The 24,168-nt window shown below is 42.0% G+C and overlaps 1 protein-coding gene across 1 annotated transcript; it reads left to right on the forward strand.

Moving 5' to 3' along the window:
* Positions 1 to 2,996: 2,996 nt before the first annotated feature.
* On the forward strand, positions 2,997 to 7,997 carry slc48a1a (solute carrier family 48 member 1a). Its single transcript, XM_079238676.1, has 3 exons — positions 2,997 to 3,360; positions 5,266 to 5,433; positions 5,702 to 7,997. The coding sequence occupies exons 1-3, from the start codon at positions 3,231 to 3,233 to the stop codon at positions 5,836 to 5,838; spliced, it is 435 nt and encodes a 144-aa protein (XP_079094802.1). The 5' UTR covers positions 2,997 to 3,230; the 3' UTR covers positions 5,839 to 7,997.
* Positions 7,998 to 24,168: the final 16,171 nt, after the last annotated feature.

Consider the following 24,168-nt stretch of genomic DNA (forward strand, 5'->3'; position numbering starts at 1 on the left):
GTTTTAAAATAATGTTAGCAATCAAATCAGAGCAAAGCAAACAGGAAGCACTGTGTGGTTGTACACAGTACAACCACACTGCGCTCTGACTAAACTGTGAGCCTCTCTGTCTCTCCCAAATGCCTCACAAGGGCTCTGTGATGCCACATTAAGAATGTTCACGATGAAGGAATCCAGTTTAGTTCCTTATGACCTCCTCAGAGTGCACACAATAGCGGAATTGATAAGAGGAGGCTTATTGGTACAGTTTTGATAGTATCTGACAAAGTCACTGTCTCCATTGTCTTCTGCAGCAGACAGCAGCACATACCTGAGAAAAATATCACTGAAATGAATTATGACACACGAAAGGTTACAGCTGCTTAAAAGCTGCAAAATACCTGCTTTTTTTTTTTTTTTTTAGGCTAATCTGGGATGAATTTAGATAATCTCAGGATACACTGATGAAAAACCCAAAAATTCAAGGGTGGTAATTGCTCTGCAGCCCGGGGATTGAAATGAAAGCTCATTAACTCAGCTGCAGGTTTGGGTGACCTTGTTTTAGCTTCAGACTGTATGAGATGAAAAGCCATGCTTCAGATGGCTCCAAGTCCCACAAGAGACTGAATTTAGGCTGTTGACACCTTGAACTCTTCAGTGACACAAGGTCAAAGTTGCAGAAACTTCATTCCTTCAGCTAGTCTGGAATTGTGAAAATAAATGGCGCCCCCTGTTGGGAACATCAAGGAAGGAAAAATAAAATAATAAGAGGCCACAAGGATTTTAGATTTAGGATTTCTGAGATTGCACACAATGATCAGGCCCAAAAGTTTTAGGAATATAACTCCTAAAAGTATTAAATGCTTGTAGAATACACCAATATCAGTCTCAGGATTTATTTATGATTATTCATAAGTTATATTTTATTAGCCTCTTGTTTGTTTTGAGTGTTCAGACCTTTTCCGTTCGTCTCTTTCTCTGTCTGTATTTATTTTTGTGCGCGCATGTTGCTATTTAGATCCTTCGGGAATGGGAGTGGGATTTCCTGCAACACATCTACGCCCATGGAATGTTCTTTGCCAACTGTCTTTGTTGTGCTTTTCTGGTGGCGCGCACACACACACACACACACACACACACACACACACACATGCATGCACTGACACACATGTGCATACACGTACACCTTTTCCTTCCTTTCTCCTGGCCACTTAGTAGTGACAAGGAAATGCATCTTTGATCTGTTTGACCTGTTTGGTCGAATGAGGGCTGAAGCGCAAAATGAAGCCAAATAGGAGCAAAGCTGTTCAAACATCCTACATGTCACACAGCATCTCAGGTCTGTCAGCCATGTTCCTTCACATGCACCTCCTTCATGTAACACTCACAGATCATTTCAGTCTCAGATTGTAAAAAACCTGAATACATTATTTATTAGAATAAATGTCTAGTTTTGAGTCTTGGATCACGTGTCATAAAGAGTTATTTGCATCTGTTAAAAATTAATCTTAAAGTCCTGTAAGTCATTCATCACCACTTATTTTGCATGATTTGCCACATCATAAATAAAGTATGGATTTAATTTAAAGATATAAAATAGATTTTTGAATGCAGGTTTGAAATAAATCAAATTATATTAGTATTTTCATGCTGTTCAGCGATCAGTTACTCACCGCTGAGGTCTTTTTACGAGACTCCTTGGTTCAGTGGCTTCAGCACTTGTTTAGGGTTTCTGCTTTCCTTTTCCTGCCTTTGGTTCTTTCATATGTCCGATGATGATTTCTCAGTCTGGGTCGCCTGTGTGAGTTGTAGGGGGAGAGTTAGTGGACACGGTTTCCTGTATCTCCCTGATTGGTCATGAAGTGAGCGCTGGAGGGCATGGAATGAGTACAGCGCTGACACACAGCAGTGTGTTTAATTGTGTGAACACGTTACAAGAATATCAGCAGCTACCACATTTTCATTTACAGCTTTCACGTCACAGCTGTAACCGAATTATGTGGTTTTCATGTCTGTAACTACGCTGCAGCAAAGCTGCAAACAACTACAGAAAAGCTTTGAAGCTCAACTTTGGTGCTCAGATTTTTGCGTTATGCTTCGTTATCATTGCTTCTCACAGACAGTAAATATTTCTTAGACTGTAAATATTATTTTCTCCTGAGGGAGAGTCACTTCATGCTGGTGTTTATTAAAATCTCTGTATGAATAATTCCTAGCTTTAATATTCTTTATCTTAAAGTTTCTATTAACAAAATTTACACAAAAACAATAGATTTGTAGATTTGTGAAAGAAAGAAAGATTACTTACGCGATTTCCTTCACTTTTATGATATATTTTTCACAAAAACAAACAAAAATGTATGTATATATTCTCTGCATGCCCTTACCTTATTTGTAAAATAGTTATAAAATAGCTGTATTTCTACTTTTATATTATTATTCATTCAGTGTTTTTATTATTATTTTTTATTATAAAGCACCTTATCACCAAAACAAGTTTCTAGTCTGTGAATTGTTCAAAGACAATGGCAATAAAAGTCTTTCTGATTCTGATTCTGAAAGAAAGAAAGAAAAAAAGAAAGAAAGAAATTCAACTTGGCCACAGGTGGCTCAAAGCTGCAATGCGCCTGTCCTCCACTAGGGGCAGTCTATGGATAATTTGGGGGTTTCCGCTGAGCAAAGATATTTAAAGACGAAGAGATAGATGAATTCAATACAACTTGGACTTCACATTAAAGCAATATTATTACTCTACCAGTAATAACGCCTACTATTTTTGTATTTATCTGCATAAAAACAAGAAAACAACCCCACAGACCAATTGAATTTAAGACATTTAGTCTTCAGAAAACTGCTGAAAGCGTCGTGCTTTTGCTGGCAGCGTGATCTCGTTTATGGCGTGATATCTTGGCGGCGGATGCCAGATAAACACTTATGGTTTTATTTAATGCTTCTTTCTGACTCCTGCTGAAAACTGTGCTTTTCTTTCTGTCTTGTTCCAAGGTACATAAACCAGCTATTATTAGCTATGTTTAAAGCTGGTTTTTACCAAGGGTAATAGGCGCTACTTTCCTTCTGGCTGCACAGCTAAAGGGGATTTTATCCAGTTGTTTTCCCGGCGGTAGGCACATTACATAATGAGGCTGTAAGCTGTTGATGTAGGTTATTGTCAGGCTGTGTTTTTAAAATAAAAACACGGTATTATTTCGTACGACGACGCAACATTTGTGCAGCATTAGTTCTGCCTCGCAATGGGATTTAACAAGATTTACATTAGCATAGGATATGCTACCTTTGGTACTCTGGTCGGACTTTCGGCGTTCTTGGTCTGGAATATCGCTTATAAACAGCCATGGACGGCGGCGATGGGAGGCCTGTCAGGTACGTAAACACACCACATTTACTGTAAATACTGCATTTTACTGGCATATTGATGATGAAACATTCAGACTTCCTAATCTTGACGAAGGCCTACCAAAGTCAGACGCTGTAATCTCGGTCTTCTTTCTTTGTTCCATGTTTTGCCCTCCATTAAAACGCATTTTAATGACTGCATTTATGTCCTGACAACTTTAACTTTTTGATAAATGATGACAGATGTAACTGATCAGCCTCTGTAGCACTTATTTCACTTATTTTAGCTTTCATTTTAATAAACCTATGTGTGTAAAAACATGGTTAAACTGAGGCATTATAAAACTAGTTACATAGCAGACATCATCAGATAAGTTTCTGAGCACACAGTCAATAAATAGCACTTTTTATTCAGATATTTCAGACTTTTACAAAACTTAAACAATAACACAACTTTAATTATAAGGCACTTTAAAAACAACTATGTTGACCAAAGTGCCACATTGTGGTGGGTAAAAAATCAAAACAAAAACAAAAAAAACAGAATCAATAATATACTTTAGGACGACTTAAAAAAAATTACAGACATATTAAAACAATCAAAAAATAAAAGCAATCTAATTATAACAATCGAAATAAAATCAGATCTAAAAAGTCAACTTGTGCAGAAAAAGCCAGCTTAAACGAATGGGTCTTGTCCTTACCACCAAGACACACCATGACTATTTACTCTAATTTATGTATTGAAATCGAAGTAAAAAATGAGGTCAAACTTTCTATGTTGACATTTTTGTGCTCCAGTTTCTCAGCTTACTGGCACTGATATCTGCAGCTGGTTAATATAGACATATCTGACTAGCTGGGCTGTGTGTGGAATATGTATTTGGAGACATGCTGTATCTTCATAATTTATGTCATTTTGTAGTTGGTTGAAAAAAATAGATTTAGTGTTTTCCCCTAGATTGTTATATTTTATAGATTAATTGCAAATTATCAACTAAAAATGCCAAAAGTAAAGCTGTTAGCCTGCATGTATTAGACTTTTTTAACCTTACGCTTAAGCTCTGGTTAAATAGATTAAAGGTTTAAAGCTTTTATTGTCAAATGCACAGTAACAAACATGTTTCTGTATAAAATAAACTACATAGGGGTGTCTACAAGATCAGTTTTGAGGGGTTTAAATCTTGTTTGGTTTGTTTATTGACAATGACATTCTTACTTTGCTGCTTGCACTGGACGCCAAGAGTGTAAAAAAAACGAGATATTAAATCAAAATATAAATTAGATAAATAATAATAAGATAAAGAGAAGCATGCAAAATACAATAGAATTAAACAATCTTTAAAGAATGTACACTATGAAAAATACAGTCTATATTTTATGTATATATATTTGCAGATATGTGCAATCTCGGTTGTGCAGAATGGTTGGTATAGCGTGCAAACAAAGTGTAAACATTCTAGCAGGTACATGTGCAACTGTGTGTAAACAGGTTAGCTTAATTTGACAGTCAAACAGAGTAAGTTGTTCATATGCAAAGTATAACTGGATTGTCCAGCAGTCAGAGATATATAGAGTGTAGGACAAGTTTGAACCCATAAGCCATTAAAAATGGTTAATGTAGGTTATTGTAAAATAAGTAAAATAATTTGAATATGAGGTCTTTATTTGTCCATTTTTAACAAAATGTAAAATAAAAAAGTACCAAATCTATTTACGGTATATATGTATAATTTATTACCATGTGATTTGCTTTCTGGTGTTCATTAAAGGGCAAAAGACAAAAGTCAGATTGTGTTTTACAGGATTTTGAGCAAAGTTTGCCGCGAAATGATGCCAATTGTCTGAGAAACAGGATGTATAATATATGTCACGCTGACTTCTTATGGGTTTAATCCCTTTTTGTCGACTTTTATTTTTGTCTTCCTGCAGGCGTGCTGGCACTCTGGACTCTCGTCACACACATCATGTACCTGCAGGATTACTGGCGGACCTGGCTCAAGGGCCTCAAGTTCTTTATCGCTGTCGGTGTGCTCTTCTCGGTTTTGGCTGTGGCTGCTTTCATTACCTTCCTGAGTCTGGCCATCATACAGAAGCAATGTAAAGCATTTTTTAATCGTTCCTTCTTTCTACAGAGTTATAGATTCACTGTTTTTTTTATATGACATGTATACATGTTGGGACCTTGCTTTGGGTTAAAGCCAAACTGATTATCACGCCACTCACTTTGTCCCGCAGGATCCTGACAGTAACCTTTAGATAATAGCTAATGCTACAGGTCTTACCCTCAGTCTAGTAGAGAACTCTGAATGGTAGAAAGGTGGATTCTCCGGCAGGAACTAACCACCATGTTTGTTCTGTTTCGCAGCGGCCACTGATCCAAAGAGTCTCTACTTGTCCTGTGTGTGGAGCTTCATGACCCTCAAATGGTCCTTCCTCTTGGCCTTGTACTCATACAGATACCGCCAAGAGTTTGCAGACATCAGCATCCTCAGCGATTTCTAGTCGGTTCTGATTTTATAAACTGCAGTGAACTATGAGGGATTTTGGCAGCGAAAGTTGGTCTCCAAGCTTTGTAACAAAGAGGAGGAAAAGCAGACATGGCTGGATTTGAAGTCTTCTGACTGTCAACACGTGGAGCTGCTCCTTCTTGATATTATAACCTGTTCTCCTACTTCATCACATGTTACAGTCCCGTATGATGGTGAAAGTTGAAACCTCTGAAGACTGGAAATACTTAGAGTGAATGACTCATGGTCATCTATGAAGAAAGAAGCAGGTGGATTTTCATCCCCAGAGTTCATCGTTGGACAACAAAAGTTTAAATGAAAATCCCCCACAGTGACGGGTTTTTAATCTCGTGATTAATGGCTAAAATGAAAGTTAATCCACTCTACAATCAAAAATTCTCTGAACCAAAACAGAAGCAAAATTCCTGAAACCACAATACCATTAAGGAAATGGGAGTTTGTTGGGAATGCTTGCTCACACATAAAACACGACCAGAAAGTTGGTACACCAGTACCGTTTGAAAGTTTTTGAGTTTTGATACAAAAAAAACCCTGTTAATGAATGAAACATATATTCTTGTCTAAAATTCTGCTTCATATCCAAATTAAAACACTCACACACACATCAGTGGATTTTTACGTTAGCTTACTATTATGGGACACTAAAGCTTGTTCCATCCTCCACGAGAAGTGAGAACTTTTTTCTTGTTTTTGAAAATGACGTCATTTTGTTCTCGTGGACGCGTTTGAAGACAGTTCTCGACACATCGGGCTGGCAGAACTTTTTTCTTGCGGGGCTCAGAGAAGTATCGTGTGATTGGTCGGACATTTGACAGTTAACGGAGAAAGCATGAAGCGGAGTTGCTGTTTCCGTGTTTTTACTGTTGCAGGTAAAACGGATTGTTTTGATAGAACAGCTGATCGAGGTGGTGAGAAAGTACAAACATTTTTACATGTAGCATTAAAACACTCCGACGCACGACCCGCCCTGCCACGGACGAAGTTTCTCGTTAAATATGAAACTAGAAAAGCACTCGGAGAGCGGAAACCTCCGCCAAGCACAATGTTAGAGAATGCTTTTAAAAAATTCTCAGTTCTTGCTTCTCGTGGAGGATGGAACAAGCTTTAGCTTTGTTTAAAGCTAACACTGCTTTAGCGTAAGCAGCTTATCAAGTTAACGCTAGCCTTTGTGAAGGTCTATGGAGCCTTGCTACAACACACCCGGATGTTGCAATTCATTCTCGTTACAGTACATTTCAGCATGGGAACATTTTGACATTAATACGACGCTAACAGCTCTGACTCACTTTCAGTTTATCCGGGACCCTCTTTGTACCAAAAGAAAACCGCCTTCAGGTTTCTGTCTGTATCTGGCTTGAAACTGCTGCGAGGAAGAGATACCTGGAGGCTCCGTCCACATCAGGAGCCGCCACCAGAGACACAGTCCCAGGAGACAGCCATAAGGCTGCAGTGCAGAAACCCCAACAACAACCCCAGCCAGCAGCACCCTGCAGACCACCCCACATGTTGATGTGCAGTTTACTGTGGAGCTGCTGTGACAGATGCTGCAGCTGCTTTGCATGATTTGGCTTCAGTCTGCAGCTTCCACAGTCCCCTCTGTATGTGTGACATCCTCATCTCCATCATATTATCATTAGTTTTCACTTCAATGTCAGTCTTTCACTCTGATTTAAAGCTTTCTTTTAAACACATTTACAATGTAACAATTTTTTTTAACTTTAAATGAAAAATGGAGAGAGGTCTTTGTCATGCTCGATGGAAAATATTCTCACATATATAACGTGCTTTTCATATTTAGTTCAGCTCGGAGAAGACTTGCTTCTTTGTCTTGTTCTTCAGACATTCCTCTCTTTAGAGAATACACAAACAGATGAATAGTTGCACTTTAAGTCTGTGACATCGATGCCCTTGTTTTGCACAGTTTCTGATCCAAAGTCGTATTTTACTGACTTTTATTTCTGTCTTACCCTTTTACGCTCACAAGAAACCATTTATGTCCTTTATTTGCTCGTTGGGTGAATTGTGCAGGTCCAGTTAAATTAGACTTTGTCTGGTCTTTGCTCCAGTTGTACTTTATGTCTACCTTTTGACCAGAAAATGTGTACAAACCACTGAGGAAGTGAATGTGTGGATACTACTTGTATAATGAAACTGAAACCATTAAAAAAGGCTTCTGTGTTAAGAGTTGTGTTTCGTCCTTGCTAATGGCTAACGGTGGCTAATAGTACATGAGCAGCAATGACCTGACCTTTCCTTACTCTACTAAAGTAATATTTGATTAGGATTGTTTCATTAGTGATATGTAGTGTGTTCTACATGAATCTGTGCCCATGTTGCTTTATGCCAAAGCTTCGCTATTGTCAAATGCTTAAAAAAATACATCATTATGCAGTGTGACCTAAATATTCCTCAGCTTCCCTGTTTGCACTGATTGTAATGCTGCTGGGTACAGGGTTGCCAGGTCTTGAAACAAAAAATAAGCAACCAGATCTGAAAACATCCAAAATTGGTTTATTACAAAAAGAAGTCCAGAAGTAGTGAAAAAAAGCAGCTGTGGAGATGAAAACATGCCTTTTAAAGGGGAAGCTGGTCTCACCTGAGGCTGTGACTCACGGCTACTTCATTAGCTACATCTGTCCGATTGCTTGTTGAGCAGCACATGTAGACTGGGTCAAGAGGACTTGCTGAAATTCAAACTGGGGATTAAAATAAGGCATGATTGGCAAGGTTGTTGGTGCGCTGCAGACAGGCTCGTTTGAGTATTTCAGAAACTGCTGATCTACTGGAATTTTCAACCATTTTGAGGGTTTACAGAGAAGATCAAGAGAGAAACTATCCACTAAATGTAAGTTGTCTGGACTGAAGAGCAGACAGGTTGGAGGTGACAGAAAGGGTTACAGAAGCAGAAGACCACTCTGGCTGGAATGCCTTATTTCAATCGTTCAGGCTGATTGTGGTGTGGAAGATATTTTCTTGGCGTTTTCTGGACCCCTTAATACCACTGAGCATGGTTTAACCAGCACAGCCTACCTAAGTGTTGCTGCTGACCATGTCCTTCCCTTTATGAGCACAGTGTAGCATCTTCTGATGGAAACTTCCAGCAGGATGATGCACCATGTCACAAAGCTCACATCATCTCCACCATGACGATGAGTTCACTGTCCTCCAACGGCTTCCACAGTCACCAGATCTACATCCAGCAGAGCAGCTTTGGGATGTGGTGGAACGGGACATTTTCATCATGATGAGGTGGAACGGGACATTTTCATCATGATGAGGTGGAACGGGAAATTCTCATCATGATAAGGTGGAACGGGAAATTCTCATCATGATGAGGTGGAACGGGAAATTCTCATCGTGATGAGGTGGAACGGGAAATTCTCATCGTGATGAGGTGGAACGGGAGATTCTCATCATGATGAGGTGGAACGGGAGATTCTCATGATGTGGTGGAACGGGAGATTCTCATCATGATGAGGTGGAACGGGAGATTCTCATCATGATGTGGTGGAACGGGAAATTCTCATCATGATGAGGTGGAACGGGAGATTCTCATCATGATGTGGTGGAACGGGAAATTCTCATCATGATGAGGTGGAACGGGAGATTCTCATCATGATGTGGTGGAACGGGAAATTCTCATCATGATGAGGTGGAACGGGAGATTCTCATCATGATGTGGTGGAACGGGAGATTCTCATCATGATGAGGTGGAACGGGAGATTCTCATCATGATGAGGTGGAACGGGAGATTTTCATCATGATGAGGTGGAATGGGAGATTCTCATCATGATGTGGTGGAACGGGAAATTCTCATCATGATGAGGTGGAACGGGAGATTCTCATCATGATGAGGTGGAACGGGAGATTTTCATCATGATGAGGTGGAATGGGAGATTCTCATCATGATGTGGTGGAACGGGAAATTCTCATCGTGATGAGGTGGAACGGGAAATTCTCATCATGATGAGGTGGAACGGGAGATTCTCATCATGATGTGGTGGAACGGGAAATTCTCATCATGATGAGGTGGAACGGGAGATTCTCATCATGATGTGGTGGAACGGGAAATTCTCATCATGATGAGGTGGAACGGGAGATTTTCATCATGATGAGGTGGAACGGGAGATTCTCATCATGATGTGGTGGAACGGGAAATTCTCATCATGATGAGGTGGAACGGGAGATTCTCATCATGATGAGGTGGAACGGGAAATTCTCATCATGATGAGGTGGAACGGGAAATTCTCATCATGATGAGGTGGAACGGGAGATTTTCATCATGATGAGGTGGAACGGGACATTCTCATCATGATGTGGTGGAACGGGAAATTCTCATCATGATGAGGTGGAACGGGAGATTTTCATCATGATGAGGTGGAATGGGAGATTCTCATCATGATGAGGTGGAACGGGAAATTCTCATCATGATGAGGTGGAACGGGAGATTCTCATCATGATGAGGTGGAACGGGAGATTCTCATCATGATGAGGTGGAACGGGAGAGTCTCATCATGATGAGGTGGAACGGGAGATTCTCATCATGATGTGGTGGAACGGGAAATTCTCATCATGATGAGGTGGAACGGGAAATTCTCATCGTGATGAGGTGGAACGGGAAATTCTCATCGTGATGAGGTGGAACGGGAGATTCTCATCATGATGAGGTGGAATGGGAGATTCTCATCATGAAGAGGTGGAACGGGAAATTCTCATCGTGATGAGGTGGAACGGGAGATTCTCATCATGATGAGGTGGAACGGGAGATTCTCATCATGATGTGGTGGAACGGGAGATTCTCATCATGATGAGGTGGAACGGGAGATTCTCATCATGATGTGGTGGAACGGGAAATTCTCATCATGATGAGGTGGAACGGGAAATTCTCATCGTGATGAGGTGGAACGGGAAATTCTCATCGTGATGAGGTGGAACGGGAGATTCTCATCATGATGAGGTGGAACGGGAGATTCTCATCATGATGAGGTGGAACGGGAGATTTTCATCATGATGAGGTGGAATGGGAGATTCTCATCATGATGTGGTGGAACGGGAAATTCTCATCATGATGAGGTGGAACGGGAGATTCTCATCATGATGAGGTGGAACGGGAGATTTTCATCATGATGAGGTGGAATGGGAGATTCTCATCATGATGTGGTGGAACGGGAAATTCTCATCGTGATGAGGTGGAACGGGAAATTCTCATCATGATGAGGTGGAACGGGAGATTCTCATCATGATGTGGTGGAACGGGAAATTCTCATCATGATGAGGTGGAACGGGAGATTCTCATCATGATGTGGTGGAACGGGAAATTCTCATCATGATGAGGTGGAACGGGAGATTTTCATCATGATGAGGTGGAACGGGAGATTCTCATCATGATGTGGTGGAACGGGAAATTCTCATCATGATGAGGTGGAACGGGAGATTCTCATCATGATGAGGTGGAACGGGAAATTCTCATCATGATGAGGTGGAACGGGAAATTCTCATCATGATGAGGTGGAACGGGAGATTTTCATCATGATGAGGTGGAACGGGACATTCTCATCATGATGTGGTGGAACGGGAAATTCTCATCATGATGAGGTGGAACGGGAGATTTTCATCATGATGAGGTGGAATGGGAGATTCTCATCATGATGAGGTGGAACGGGAAATTCTCATCATGATGAGGTGGAACGGGAGATTCTCATCATGATGAGGTGGAACGGGAGATTCTCATCATGATGAGGTGGAACGGGAGAGTCTCATCATGATGAGGTGGAACGGGAAATTCTCATCATGATGAGGTGGAACGGGAAATTCTCATCATGATGAGGTGGAACGGGAGATTCTCATCATGATGTGGTGGAACGGGAAATTCTCATCATGATGAGGTGGAACGGGAGATTTTCATCATGATGAGGTGGAATGGGAAATTCTCATCATGATGAGGTGGAACGGGAGAGTCTCATCATGATGAGGTGGAACGGGAAATTCTCATCATGATGAGGTGGAACGGGAGATTCTCATCATGATGAGGTGGAACGGGAGATTCTCATGGTGATGTGGTGGAACGGGAAATTCTCATCATGATGAGGTGGAACGGGAGAGTCTCATGATGAGGTGGAACGGGAAATTCTCATCATGATGTGCAGCAACTCTGTGATGCTTCATGTCAACATGGAGGAAAATCTCTGAGGAAAGTTTTTTTTCACATGTTGACACCAAGAATAAATGCAGTTGTGAAGGTAAGCGTGGGTCCAGCTCCATTCTACCTAATAAAGTGGCCAGTGAGTGTACACGTCTAGATAAATGTAATAAATGGTCATCGATAAATGATTTTTAAATATCGTATTATCATTTTTTTTTATTGTTCGCTAAATGAATGAAGTTAAATCCAAAATAACCGTAAATATTATTTATCCCCCCTTCACCATGTAGTTTAGCAGTTGTTGATCTTCCATCTTTGAATAATAATTTAATTTAATTTAATTTAATTTAATTTAATTTAATTTAATTTAATTTAATTTAATTTAATTTAATTTAATTTAATTTAATTTTTGTGGTCAGACATGCTGTTGATTTCAAAGTGCTTTTTAAATAATGATGGTCTGGTCTGGTTTAATCTCATCTGTTCTAGTCTGATCTGGCCTGATTTTATCTGGACTAGTCTGATCTGGTCTGGTCTGGTCTGGTCTGGTCTGGTCTGGTCCGGTCTGGTCTGGTCTGATCTGGCCTGGTTTTATCTGGACTGATCTGATCTGATCTGGCCTGGTTTTATCTGGACTAGTCTGATCTGGTCTGGTCTGGTCTGGTCTGGTCTGGTCTGGTCTGGTCCGGTCTGGTCTAATCTGGCCTGGTTTTATCTGGACTGGTATGATCTGATCTGATCTTGTCTGGTTTGGTCTGGTTTGGTCTGGTCTGGCCTGGTTTTATCTGGACTGGTCTGGTCTGGTCTAACCTGATCTGGCCTGGTTTTATCTGGCCTGGTTTGATCTGATCTGATCTGATCTGATCTGATCTGGTCTGGTCTGACCTGATCTGGTCTGGTTTTATCTGGCCTGGTTTTATCTGATCTGGTCTGGTCTGGTCTGGTCTGGTCTGACCTGATCTGGCCTGGTTTTATCTGGCCTGGTTTGATCTGATCTGATCTGATCTGATCTGATCTGATCTGATCTGATCTGGTCTGGTCTGATCTGATCTGATCTGGTCTGACCTGATCTGGTCTGGTTTTATCTGGCCTGGTTTTATCTGATCTGGTCTGGTCTGGTCTGGTCTGACCTGATCTGGCCTGGTTTTATCTGGACTGGTCTGATCTGATCTGATCTTGTCTGGTTTGGTCTGGTTTTATCTGGACTGGTCTGATCTGGTCTGGTCTGGTCTGACCTGATCTGGCCTGGTCTGATCTGATCTGATCTGATCTGGTCTGGTCTGGTCTGACCTGATCTGGTCTGGTTTTATCTGGCCTGGTTTTATCTGATCTGATCTGATCTGATCTGGTCTGGTCTGATCTGATCTGATCTGATCTGATCTGATCTTGTCTGGTTTGGTCTGGTTTGGTCTGGTCTGGCCTGGTTTTATCTGGACTGGTCTGGTCTGGTCTAACCTGATCTGGCCTGGTTTGATCTGATCTGATCTGATCTGATCTGGTCTGGTCTGACCTGATCTGGTCTGGTTTTATCTGGCCTGGTTTTATCTGATCTGGTCTGGTCTGGTCTGACCTGATCTGGCCTGGTTTTATCTGGCCTGGTTTGATCTGATCTGATCTGATCTGATCTGATCTGATCTGATCTGATCTGATCTGATCTGATCTGATCTGGTCTGATCTGATCTGATCTGATCTGATCTGATCTGATCTGATCTGATCTGATCTGATCTGATCTGGTCTGACCTGATCTGGTCTCGTTTTATCTGGCCTGGTTTTATCTGATCTGGTCTGGTCTGGTCTGACCTGATCTGGCCTGGTTTTATCTGGACTGGTCTGATCTGGTCTGGTCTGGTCTGACCTGATCTGGCCTGGTTTTATCTGGACTGGTCTGATCTGGTCTGGTCTGGTCTGACCTGATCTGGCCTGGTTTTATCTGGCCTGGTCTGATCTGATCTGGTCTGATCTGATCTGGTCTGGTCTGGTCTGACCTGATCTGGTCTGGTTTTATCTGGCCTGGTTTTATCTGATCTGATCTGATCTGATCTGATCTGGTCTGATCTGGTCTGGTCTGGTCTGGTCTGGTCTGGTCTGACCTGATCTGGCCTAGTTTTATCTGGACTGGTCTGATCTGATCTGATCTTGTCTGGTTTGGTCTGGTTTGGTCTGGTTTTATCTGGACTGGTCTGATCTGGTCTGGTCTGATCTGATCTGATCTGATCTGATCTGATCTGATCTGGTCTGGTCTGGTCTGGTTTTATCTGGCCTGGTTTTATCTGATCTGATCTGATCTGGTCTGGTTTGGTCTGGTCTGTCCACACCTGTATCATCATTTTAGCCAGAATCACTTGTGATAAAGAAAAGTTTCACATAAAAGTTTTCACATTTTATTTTGTGATATCAGTTATTTTGCAGCATGTTATGTAAGATGGATAGAAGGATACTGACGCCATCTTTCTTATGATGACAAATTTAGCAAAAAAAGTAAAAAACCGAACCACCTGACTGGACATATTTGTCCTCTATTATGGTGAATTTTCACTTTTTTTTGTAAGTCACATTGAGAATTTAGTGTTAAAGACATGTTTTCCTGGGTCTTAATATTCTGCAGCATTTTGTTGCTACACACTGGAAATGCCGAAGTTGTGTGATTGGCAGGCAGGCACGCAACCTCCCAGACTTTGACAGTTTGACAAGAGGAGTCAGCGGTTCCCTCCCGGAGGAAAACATGAAAAAACTCTTCTGCAACAGAATTGCAATCCTTCTGCAGAGTTAACATGAACTACATGTCCTGCTCTCACAAACTCCACATCTGACAAGTTTTGTGGGAGGATCAAACAGCAGCGAGCACCACGGCTGTGACTCAGCGCAAGGTTTGGACGTGCGCTGTGGACTTTTGTGGAGGAAGAAGCAGAATCCTGAAGCTCTTCAAAGACTTTTTCTTGTTTGTCTCTGTCAGACTGAAAGGCTTGTTATTCAGACTGTCTTCCTGCTCTGAGCTGGCGCACAAACAACAAACCTGCTATGTGAGATCATCAGCAGGGTCAGCACGAGCCGCGTTCAGGTCAATCCGCTCCTCTGTGATGCTCCACAGAACAGCTTCTGACTGAAACTTGCTGCTGCAGTGCATAACTTTGTTTCTGTATTGTTTTTTTCATGATTTATTTGACAGGTTCTGTTCTTTCCAGGCATGGTGTTACATGCTCCTGGCAAACCTTCCTCCTGTCAGTGGTCTCTGTTCTTCTTTCTTCGCCCTCATTCCATTTTTTCCTCCGTGGGCATTGCTCACCAGATGGTCCCAGGTAAATCAGAATGATTTATCTGCAGCAATTTTGGATGATGACAGTGATAAGTTGCCAGAGCTGCACTCAGTCTCACTTTGCCCACTTTGCAGTCTAGCAAGGAAACGATGGTGACACACTATTTCCTATGTGCAGGTATTTTTGCAGTCTTCAGCACTATGGTGTGAATCGTGTCTCAGACCCGTCCCGGAGTCGGATTTGTCTTTTCTGTGCCACTCTGACTGCTACATGTGGACACAATCAGGAGGAAAAATCTGGAGCTCACTGCAGCCATGCTGGGATTTAACCACTAAAACAGTGTTTTGACACTTTGAACGTGCTGTGTGGTTACGTGGAAACACACTGCAGGTGAATTATGGTTACTCTAACACAGGGCCAGAGTGTCCCAGGGGCCCCTTTCCCCACTACAACATTGTGAAAACTGTGAACGATACACTGGGAAACAACATTCGTAACATCTCTCAGCCACTGGTACCAGTAGCATTACACTGGACCAGGGGTGTCAAACTCCAGACCTCTAGGGCCGGTATCCGGCAGGTTTTTGTTGTTTCCCTCCTTCAACACAGCTGATTCAAATCAAATGGACCCAGCAGCTTCTCGTCAACCTAATAGTGAACTTGTGAGGTGTGTTGGAGCAGGGAGACAACAAAAACCTGCAGGATACCGGCCCTCGAGGCCTGGAGTTTGACACCTGTGCACTAGCCACTGTTGTGTAACTATCTGGCTTTTATGTAAATTTTGTTTCATGTCCAAACTGCTGGTAAACCTTACGGGTATACACCAGCAGCCCATAAATCCCATTGGATAATCCGTTCTTATGCAGTTTGAATATGTGATCATTTAGCCATCAGAATCCTTCATCAGTGGCATTTTTACTGCTGCACTGTTCTGCACGCGGCTTTTTCACATTGAGCATTCGTACATTGACAAACCATGCCGGAATTAGAACATAATGGATCCTGGTAAACATATCCTGGCCAGGTGGGATATTTATGAAAGGAACAAAAAAAGAATTGGGCTGCACGGTGGCATAGTGCAGCCCAAGGTCACTGGTCACTGTAAGAAGGTCACTGGTTCAATCCTCAGCTGGGGCGAGGTATGGACAGTGGCCTTTCTGTGTGGAGTTGGCATGTTCTCCCTGTGTATGCGTGGGTTCTTCGACTTCCTCCCACCGTCCAAAGACATGCATGTTAGGTTAATTGGTTACTCTAAATTGCCCCTAGGAGTGAGTGTGAGTGGTTGTTTGTCTCTGTGTGGCCCTGCAATGGACTGGCGAGCTGTCCAGGGTGTACCCTGCCTTCCGCCCAAGGCTCCAGCTTTTGAATGAACAAAAAAGCAAAAGAAGAGAAGAAAGACAAGAAGACCAAAGAGGAGTCTGAAGTTGTCATGAAAGCTCTGATGGGATCAGTTACATGACATGTTTGGCACGTGTCGTTTTTAGCTCCTAGTTTAAAACATCCATGTTATCTAAAGATGACTGAATGAAAAAACAACCTGAGAGCTTTACTGGCGCCCATCTGAAACTCTTAAACTCTAAATATCAGCTCAGTTTGGACTGATATGATGCTGAGCTGAATGATGAACTCCATTCAACATCCAACAATGTCCTTCCACTCATCCTCATGCAGTGGGCTGCATCATTGACCTGATGAGCTGTTATAAAGATTATAAGCTGGGTTTTAGTACTGATTTGGTAGTTTACTGATTGTATCTTGGTTCTGTGTATCAACAGGGACGTTGCCAGTGATATAGTGGTCTGGCTCTGTTCCCGTCCAGGGTGTGTCTTTCCTCTGGGCTGATCTGCAGCACATCTAATCTTTTCATTTGACAATATATCTTTCTGGTTGCCATGCAACTCTTTGCCAAATGATTGTTTGCACCAGTAGTAAACTTTAGTCCTGCTGTTGTGATTTACTTACCTCGATCTCCTGCTTGTCCTCAGCAGTCTGTTATTCTGCCATCCAGGTGCTTTTCTGAAGACGTTACCTGCTCACACCCAACACTTCTCCTCGCTCTCTGCTGCTAAAAGTTTTCCCTTGCAGAGGAAGCTGCACACAAAGTCTTTCATCAATGGCCTCATAGCACAATCGCCTCAGTCATATTTCAAAGTTTTATATGTAATGATGCACAGTCGATCAGCAGTATTAGGAGAGAAGAGCTGTTAGATATGTATCACAATTTAGCCAAATTGTGACCTAGAGGTAATTATGCTTTTGGGACTAACAATATGTAAAGTCATCAGCCATTTTTTTCTGAACTGCTTAAGAGTCGCAGGAAGCCGGAGTTTATCCCAGTAATCACTGGGTGAGAGGCAGATACACCCTGGACAGGTCACCAGTCCATAATATGTCCAGTACATAGCAGAGATTTTCCTAAATTGTCTGTCACATGACATTTAGGTACAACTTCAGAACAGAAATAAGATGGTTTGATATTGATGATATTGGTCATGAGCTGTGGGTCGTGACCGAAAGAACGAGATCTCGTATACAGGCGGCTGAAATGAGTTTCCTCCGCAGGGTGGCCTGGCTCTCCCTTAGAGATAGGGTAAGGAGCTCGGTCATCCGGGAGGAGAACAGAGTAGAGCTGCTGCTCCTCCGCATCGAGAGGAACCAGTTGAAGTGGCTCGGGCATCTGGTCAGGATGCCTCCTGGACCTCCTTGGTGAGGTGTTCCAGGCACGTCCCTCTGGGAGGAGACTCCGGGGAAGACCCAGGACACGCCGGAGGGATTATATCTCTCGGCTGGCCTGGGAACGCCTCGGGATCCCCCCCGCAGAGTTGGCAAATGTGGCTGGGGAGAGGGAAGTCTGGGCTTCCCTGCTTAGACTGCTGCCTCCGTGACCCGACCCCGGATTAGCGACAGAAGATGAAGATATTGGTGAATTAGGCCTAATGTTCCTACTCTTCTTTGACCTGCAATTCCTTGATTGTTCTTCACTGTTGTTCTTTTTAGTTTTGTTAAAATTAATTCAGCCCATGTAGCACATTGACGCCTCAGCAGCTAACTTAAACAAAATTACACTCAACAACTACTTTATATGGAACACCTTGCTAGCAGGGGTGTATAATCCAGGTGCCACAAAGTAAGAGTCCTGTCCGGATGCTGTTCCAACCAGTTACCAAACCAGCTGAATGTAATCAGCTCAGCTCCACTGCAGGTAGATGAGCATGTTAGTGAAAACACCTGTTCTAAATGCACAGGTAGATCCGAAAACATGGCAGGACTTCTACTTTATACACCTCTGCTTGCTAGTAAAAGGTTGGACCCTTTTGTCTCTTCAGTTGCATTAATTCTTGGTGAGAATCTTCTGTTCCACCATCTCCCAAAGATTGCAGCGTTTCGCAATCTCGCCCTGCATGTTTTAGAGGCAACACTACTTTAACACGCCTGAATGAAATGAATGGATCGTGAACAGGCTGCCAGGAACTTCATGTTCATTCATCTGAATCAGGTGTGTTGGAGCAGGAACACGTCTAAGACATGCAGCAGTGGTACTTGGACAAGGATTGGGAAACAGCGCTCTGTTGAAAGTAGATCTGGTGACTGTGGAGGCCGTTGGAGGACAGTGAACTCATCGTCATGGTGGAGATGATGTGAGCTTTGTGACATGGTGCATCATCCTGCTGGAAGTTTCCATCAGAAGATGCTACACTGTGCTCATAAAGGGATGGACATGGTCAGCAGCAGGACTCAGGTAGGCTGTGCTGGTTAAACCATGTCATGATGGTGCTAAGGGGTCCAGAAAATGTCCATTATATCGTTCCACCACCATCACCTTGAACCATTTAAATAGGCGGAATAGATCCATGCCTTCATGTTATTTAGGCTGGACAATTTTACATGCAGCACCTTTTATGTACAAGATTAAAATCATCACAGATAATGTAAAGAAGCAGAAAAACAACAACAAATAGCACAAACCACAATAAAATCATAAATTAGATTAAAATGATTTAAAGCAGGATCAGTTAAAGGTTAGAGTTCAGATTTCATGTAGGCGCATGAGAAACAAAATGTTTTAACCTGGATTTAAAAGTTTGGTTTGATCTTCATGTGCAGTTTGTTCCACTTGTTTGCAGCATAACAGCTAAATACTGTTTCTCTAGTTGTTTAGTCTGGACTCTGGTCTGGACTTTGACCTGAGTCTTTGGATGGCAGAGCTGTAGCTCAGGAAGAAGAAGTCATTTTTCAACTGGAAAGTTGGGAGATTGATTGACACTGAACCCCAAGTTGTCCCCCCGATGTCCCTCGGTGTATGAGTGTGTGTTCTCCCTCTCTCCCTGCTTTGGATGAAAGGATCTGCTAGATGACTGTAGAACAGAAAAGAGCTCTGCTTGGTTTCTATCCTCTGAACATATCAGAGGCATTCTGGTCCTAAACTGTTCTGGGATTTCTAAACAATCAGCAGGATTTTGAAATCTATCCTGTGATGACTGGAAACCAGTCCCGGGATGACTGGAAACCAGTGTAAAGATGTTAAAACTGCTGCAACGTTTTCAGTAAAAGTTCTAGCAGCAGCATCTGCTGAGCTGCAGATGTTCAATGCTCTTTTTTTATTCATGCCAAATTATGACCCTGGAGCTGTGGAGCTGACATGGAGACTCAGAGCCGGAAACATTTCGGTGAGTCTGTTTGAATTATAACCTCGGCGTTGTGTTTCTATCTGACAGGATCTGCAGATTCTGCAACTCACAAGCCGTAATGCTGTTTTCAAAATCACTTCAATCCACTTTCTGCCACATTCTGTGGCTCGGTTTCAACGTCAGCAACGTGTCTAAATGCACTGCGTTGCTGCAACGACATCTGCTGATTAGCCATTTGTGTCACCAAGTCATTTAACTAGTGTACTGAATAAAGTGAGTGGTGAGTGTACGAGTGTACATCGTTGTATGTCACAATTACTCCAACGTGTTCATGTACATACTCATCTCTGTTTTGTCTCGCACATGGAAGTTATACATAGTATTAAACAATGTTGGGCTAATTTTCAAGGTTCTGAAATAACCTGAATACATTCTCACCTTTTCGGCTCTCCTGAACAGTTGCTATGGCAACAACAACCTAGTCAGTCGCACAACACTGAGTTTATTGAGTCTGTGAAGGACACTGGGAGAGAGCTGCAAGTTCGGTGTGACGCTGTAATGTTTCTGGTTAAACTGAACTTTATTGTAATGAATTACTATAAAGCATCAAATCTCCTTTGATTCCTTTTGTGTGAATTATTACTATTATTATTATTATTATTATTATTGTTGTTGTTGTTGTTTCAGTGTTGCATCAGCAATAAGTAAAAGTCCCTGTGCTAAACGGTGTGAAAGTCATTGTGTAACAGCGGTCTGGCTACGTCAGAAACTGCTTGGAGGCTTCGAGGAGCTTCTTATGATGTAGATTTTGCTCACAGTAATTACAAAGAAGTCTTTCTGCATGTGTAACTCAAATGTAGGCACCTTCTGTTTAAAAAGTGTGATAATCTTGCAAATGCTGCAAGTTGTGGCATATAGAGAGACATTTGAGAATGAGAAACAACAGTTTATTGCCTTGGTGAAAAATACACTCTTCAGCACAGCTTTTGTCACCTTTTCTGCATCAGCAAGAGTAAACAAATATCACAGATTTTTTTTTCACACAAAGCACATACATTCTGGGAGTACCGTATTTTCCGGGCTATTAGCCGCTTCCCTATAAAAGCCGCACCTGCTCTATTTTTAAAAAAACGATAATAAAAAAATACATAGGCCGCACCTTAGTACAGGCCGCAGAATTCATAACAGTGCCTTCTAACACGGCAGCAACTTTGCTGGTTAAAACGGAACAGAACCAATAGAACATAATCAGTATTTACTTAACTTAATTTCTCCTCCAGCGTCTCACCATACATTCATTGATGCCAAGCTTGCGTGCAGCCGCGCGGTTTCCTTCCTCGATAGCAATATCAATGGCCTTCAACTTAAAACTTGCATCATACGAACTTCTTCATGTGGGTTCCATAATGAAGGGGCAAGAATTCGAAAATAATTAATAGTTGGTAATTCTTCGTCCGTGTTCTATCTACTAGCTAAAGAAAAAAGTAACGTATGCTTCTTTGCTTTATTTTTCTTTAGTTTTGATTCTAATTCCGGTTAGCGCGCCCCTAGCGGTGGAAGAAAAAAAACACAGAATAGCCGCACCTTTTCATAAGCCGCATGGTTCAAAACATATGAAAAAAGTAGCGGCTAATAGCCCGGAAAATACGGTATCTAGAAAAAAACCCAACTCTTTATTCTGTTTTATGCTCCTCATTGCTTCCCAAACATGTGGCACGTGTATTCTTCTCAAGTTATTCTTGAGATTCTTCTATAGATTCTTGTAATCTATAAGATGTAAAAACAAAAAGCAGTTTGCAAAAACACAAAATGAAAATACTTCCTTTGAATGCTTAGGTTTTATCAACCAGGACATAAAAAGGAAGGAAAACAAACCCATCTGGTTCTTACCAGGTGGAAGAATGATGTTGTTCAGCTCAGATGGACAACCATGTCTGGCATATTTTAATGTATCCTATGTTCTTTGACAAAAGCTCAACAAAATGCAAAGAAATAAACGTCCTGACTTAGTAGTTTGTAGAAGTACCTTTAGCAGCAGTAACCTGAATAAATCCTTTCCTGGGGGACATGATCAGTCCCTCATAGAGAAATATGGCGAACTCTTGTACAGCGGCTCCTTGATACAGACGTATGCTGACATTTATCAGTTCTTCACCAGCTTTTCCATCAGGTTGAGGTTTGGTCTTTAAATGGACCATTTCAGAACTTTGTCAGTTTCTTTTTTAGGTATGCTACTGTAGATTTGCTGCTGTGTTTGGGATCCTTGTCCTGTTGCATGACCCAGTTTGGGTCGAGCTTGAGTGGTCGGACTGGTGCTGTCATGTAGAAGTTAAATACTCTGATGTACAGATCAGTTCATGGACCACTTAATGACTGGAAGGTGTTCAGGTCTTGTGGTTGCAAAAGAAGCCCAAATCACAAGTCCTCCACCACCATGCCTGACAGTTGTCATGAGATCATTAGACTAGCACCATGTTTGGTTTTCACCAAACATGGTGCTGAATGTGTCAACTTTGTTCCCATCTGTCCAAAGGACATCATTCCAAAAGTCTGTTCTGTTTTATTTCAGATTTAACTTTAGAAACCTAAACTGTACCATCTTTTCTGAGACACGCTTTATCCTTCCAAACAAACCATACTTTCATCCATCCATCTATTTTCTTAACCACTTGGTCTAATTCAGGGTCACAGGAAGCTGGAGTCTGTCCCAGCAGTCACCGGGCGAGAGGCAGCTAGACCCTGGACAGGTCGCCAGTCCCTCTCAGGGCCTACGCAGAGAGAAAAACAACCATTCACACTCACTCGTAGGAACAATTTAGAGTAACCATCTAATATAACAGGCATGTCTTTGGAGGGTTGGGAGGAAGCTGGAGTACCTGGAGAGAACCCGGGCTCTACGCTGGGAGAACATGCAAACTCGTACGTTCAGTCTCTTTTTAACTGGCTGGGACCTGTAAAGTCTAGATGTAGCACCTGGTTTTCTTTACTGAACATTGTACAGTCTGACCTCATCTTGAACTTGCCGGGACGTCCACTCCTGAGAAGATTTGCATACGTCTACATTGTTATTAATATTTCCCCTCTTCCGCAGGGTAATGGACTCCAAATCATAAATGACCTTCTGAGGGAACAATTTTCTAAGATCACTGCTGGCATCCTTCCTCATTGGAATTGTGTTAATACACCTGAATTGTTCAAACCAGCAAACTGCCAAAACTTTAGTTTTAATAGATGTGTTCACACTGACAACATCAGTTCTTTAGGAGTGTGTGACGAGTAGCGCCCAGCTGCTACTTACTCTCCTGATACCAGTAGAAATGAGGTGTAATTCTTGTTTGACTCATGTTTGACTTTAAGCCTGTGAACTGCCTCTGCAGGCAGAAGTTGCAAAACATGAATTTGCTTTTTACATTCATGCAGAACAGACCGTCAATGATGTACTCAGTACTTTGCACGGACAAGCTAAAGCAAAATGTCAGTTTTACCTGCTTACATTTATCCATCATGAACTTCCTGAGACTAAGACTGCCAGAACTGTTTGAGCGCTGATTACTGCAGTGAAAATGAGCACAAGTTCTTGTTGCCAAAATGCTTCCTGTGGTTGATAATGCATCTTATCCAGAAAATAAACTGATTACTATTTCTTCATTGGATTAGGAAAACCCATCAGTACTTCAGTCCACAGACAGGGGGTGGTACATAACAGTGCATGAGAACCCAGCAACAGCACAATGAGTTGAGCTCTGAGGCTTAGTTTGCCTACCTTTCAAAATAGCTGTGGAGTAAACCTGCTGAATGTGCAGTGCTCCTGTAATTAACTGAGAGTGTGCATGGCCACAGCTGTGAGGTGCAACCAGCCGAGCAGTCTGGCCAAGTCCCCGTGGAGGCAAGACACTGCAAAAGGCTAACCTTAAATGAAAAGAGGATTACAAAGTATCAGCAGTTTCCTGGCTTTGGTGTCTTGCAAGCTCTACTGAGAATCACAGCTTTCCTCTTTTTCCCCCCCAAAACATTGGAATGGTGTGTAAAATATTATTAATTAAACATTAATAAAAAAAAGTAAATAAATGTGCTGCTAATTGCAGTCTGTTTCAATTCCATATTTCACTCCCTCTTTTCCCAAAAAGGAGATAATTTTACTGCTTAAAGAAACACTCTGTGAATCTGATGCTACCAGCAGTGCTAGCGTGTGTTTGCTAGCCTGCATGTAGGCCTGTGAGTCACAACCACTAAATTCTGGTTAAACCATTGCATACAAATTTCCTTGGACTCTGAAATCTT

This window comes from Telmatherina bonti, assembly GCF_933228915.1.
Source record: "Telmatherina bonti genome assembly, chromosome: 4".
Lineage (NCBI taxonomy): Eukaryota > Metazoa > Chordata > Actinopteri > Atheriniformes > Telmatherinidae > Telmatherina > Telmatherina bonti.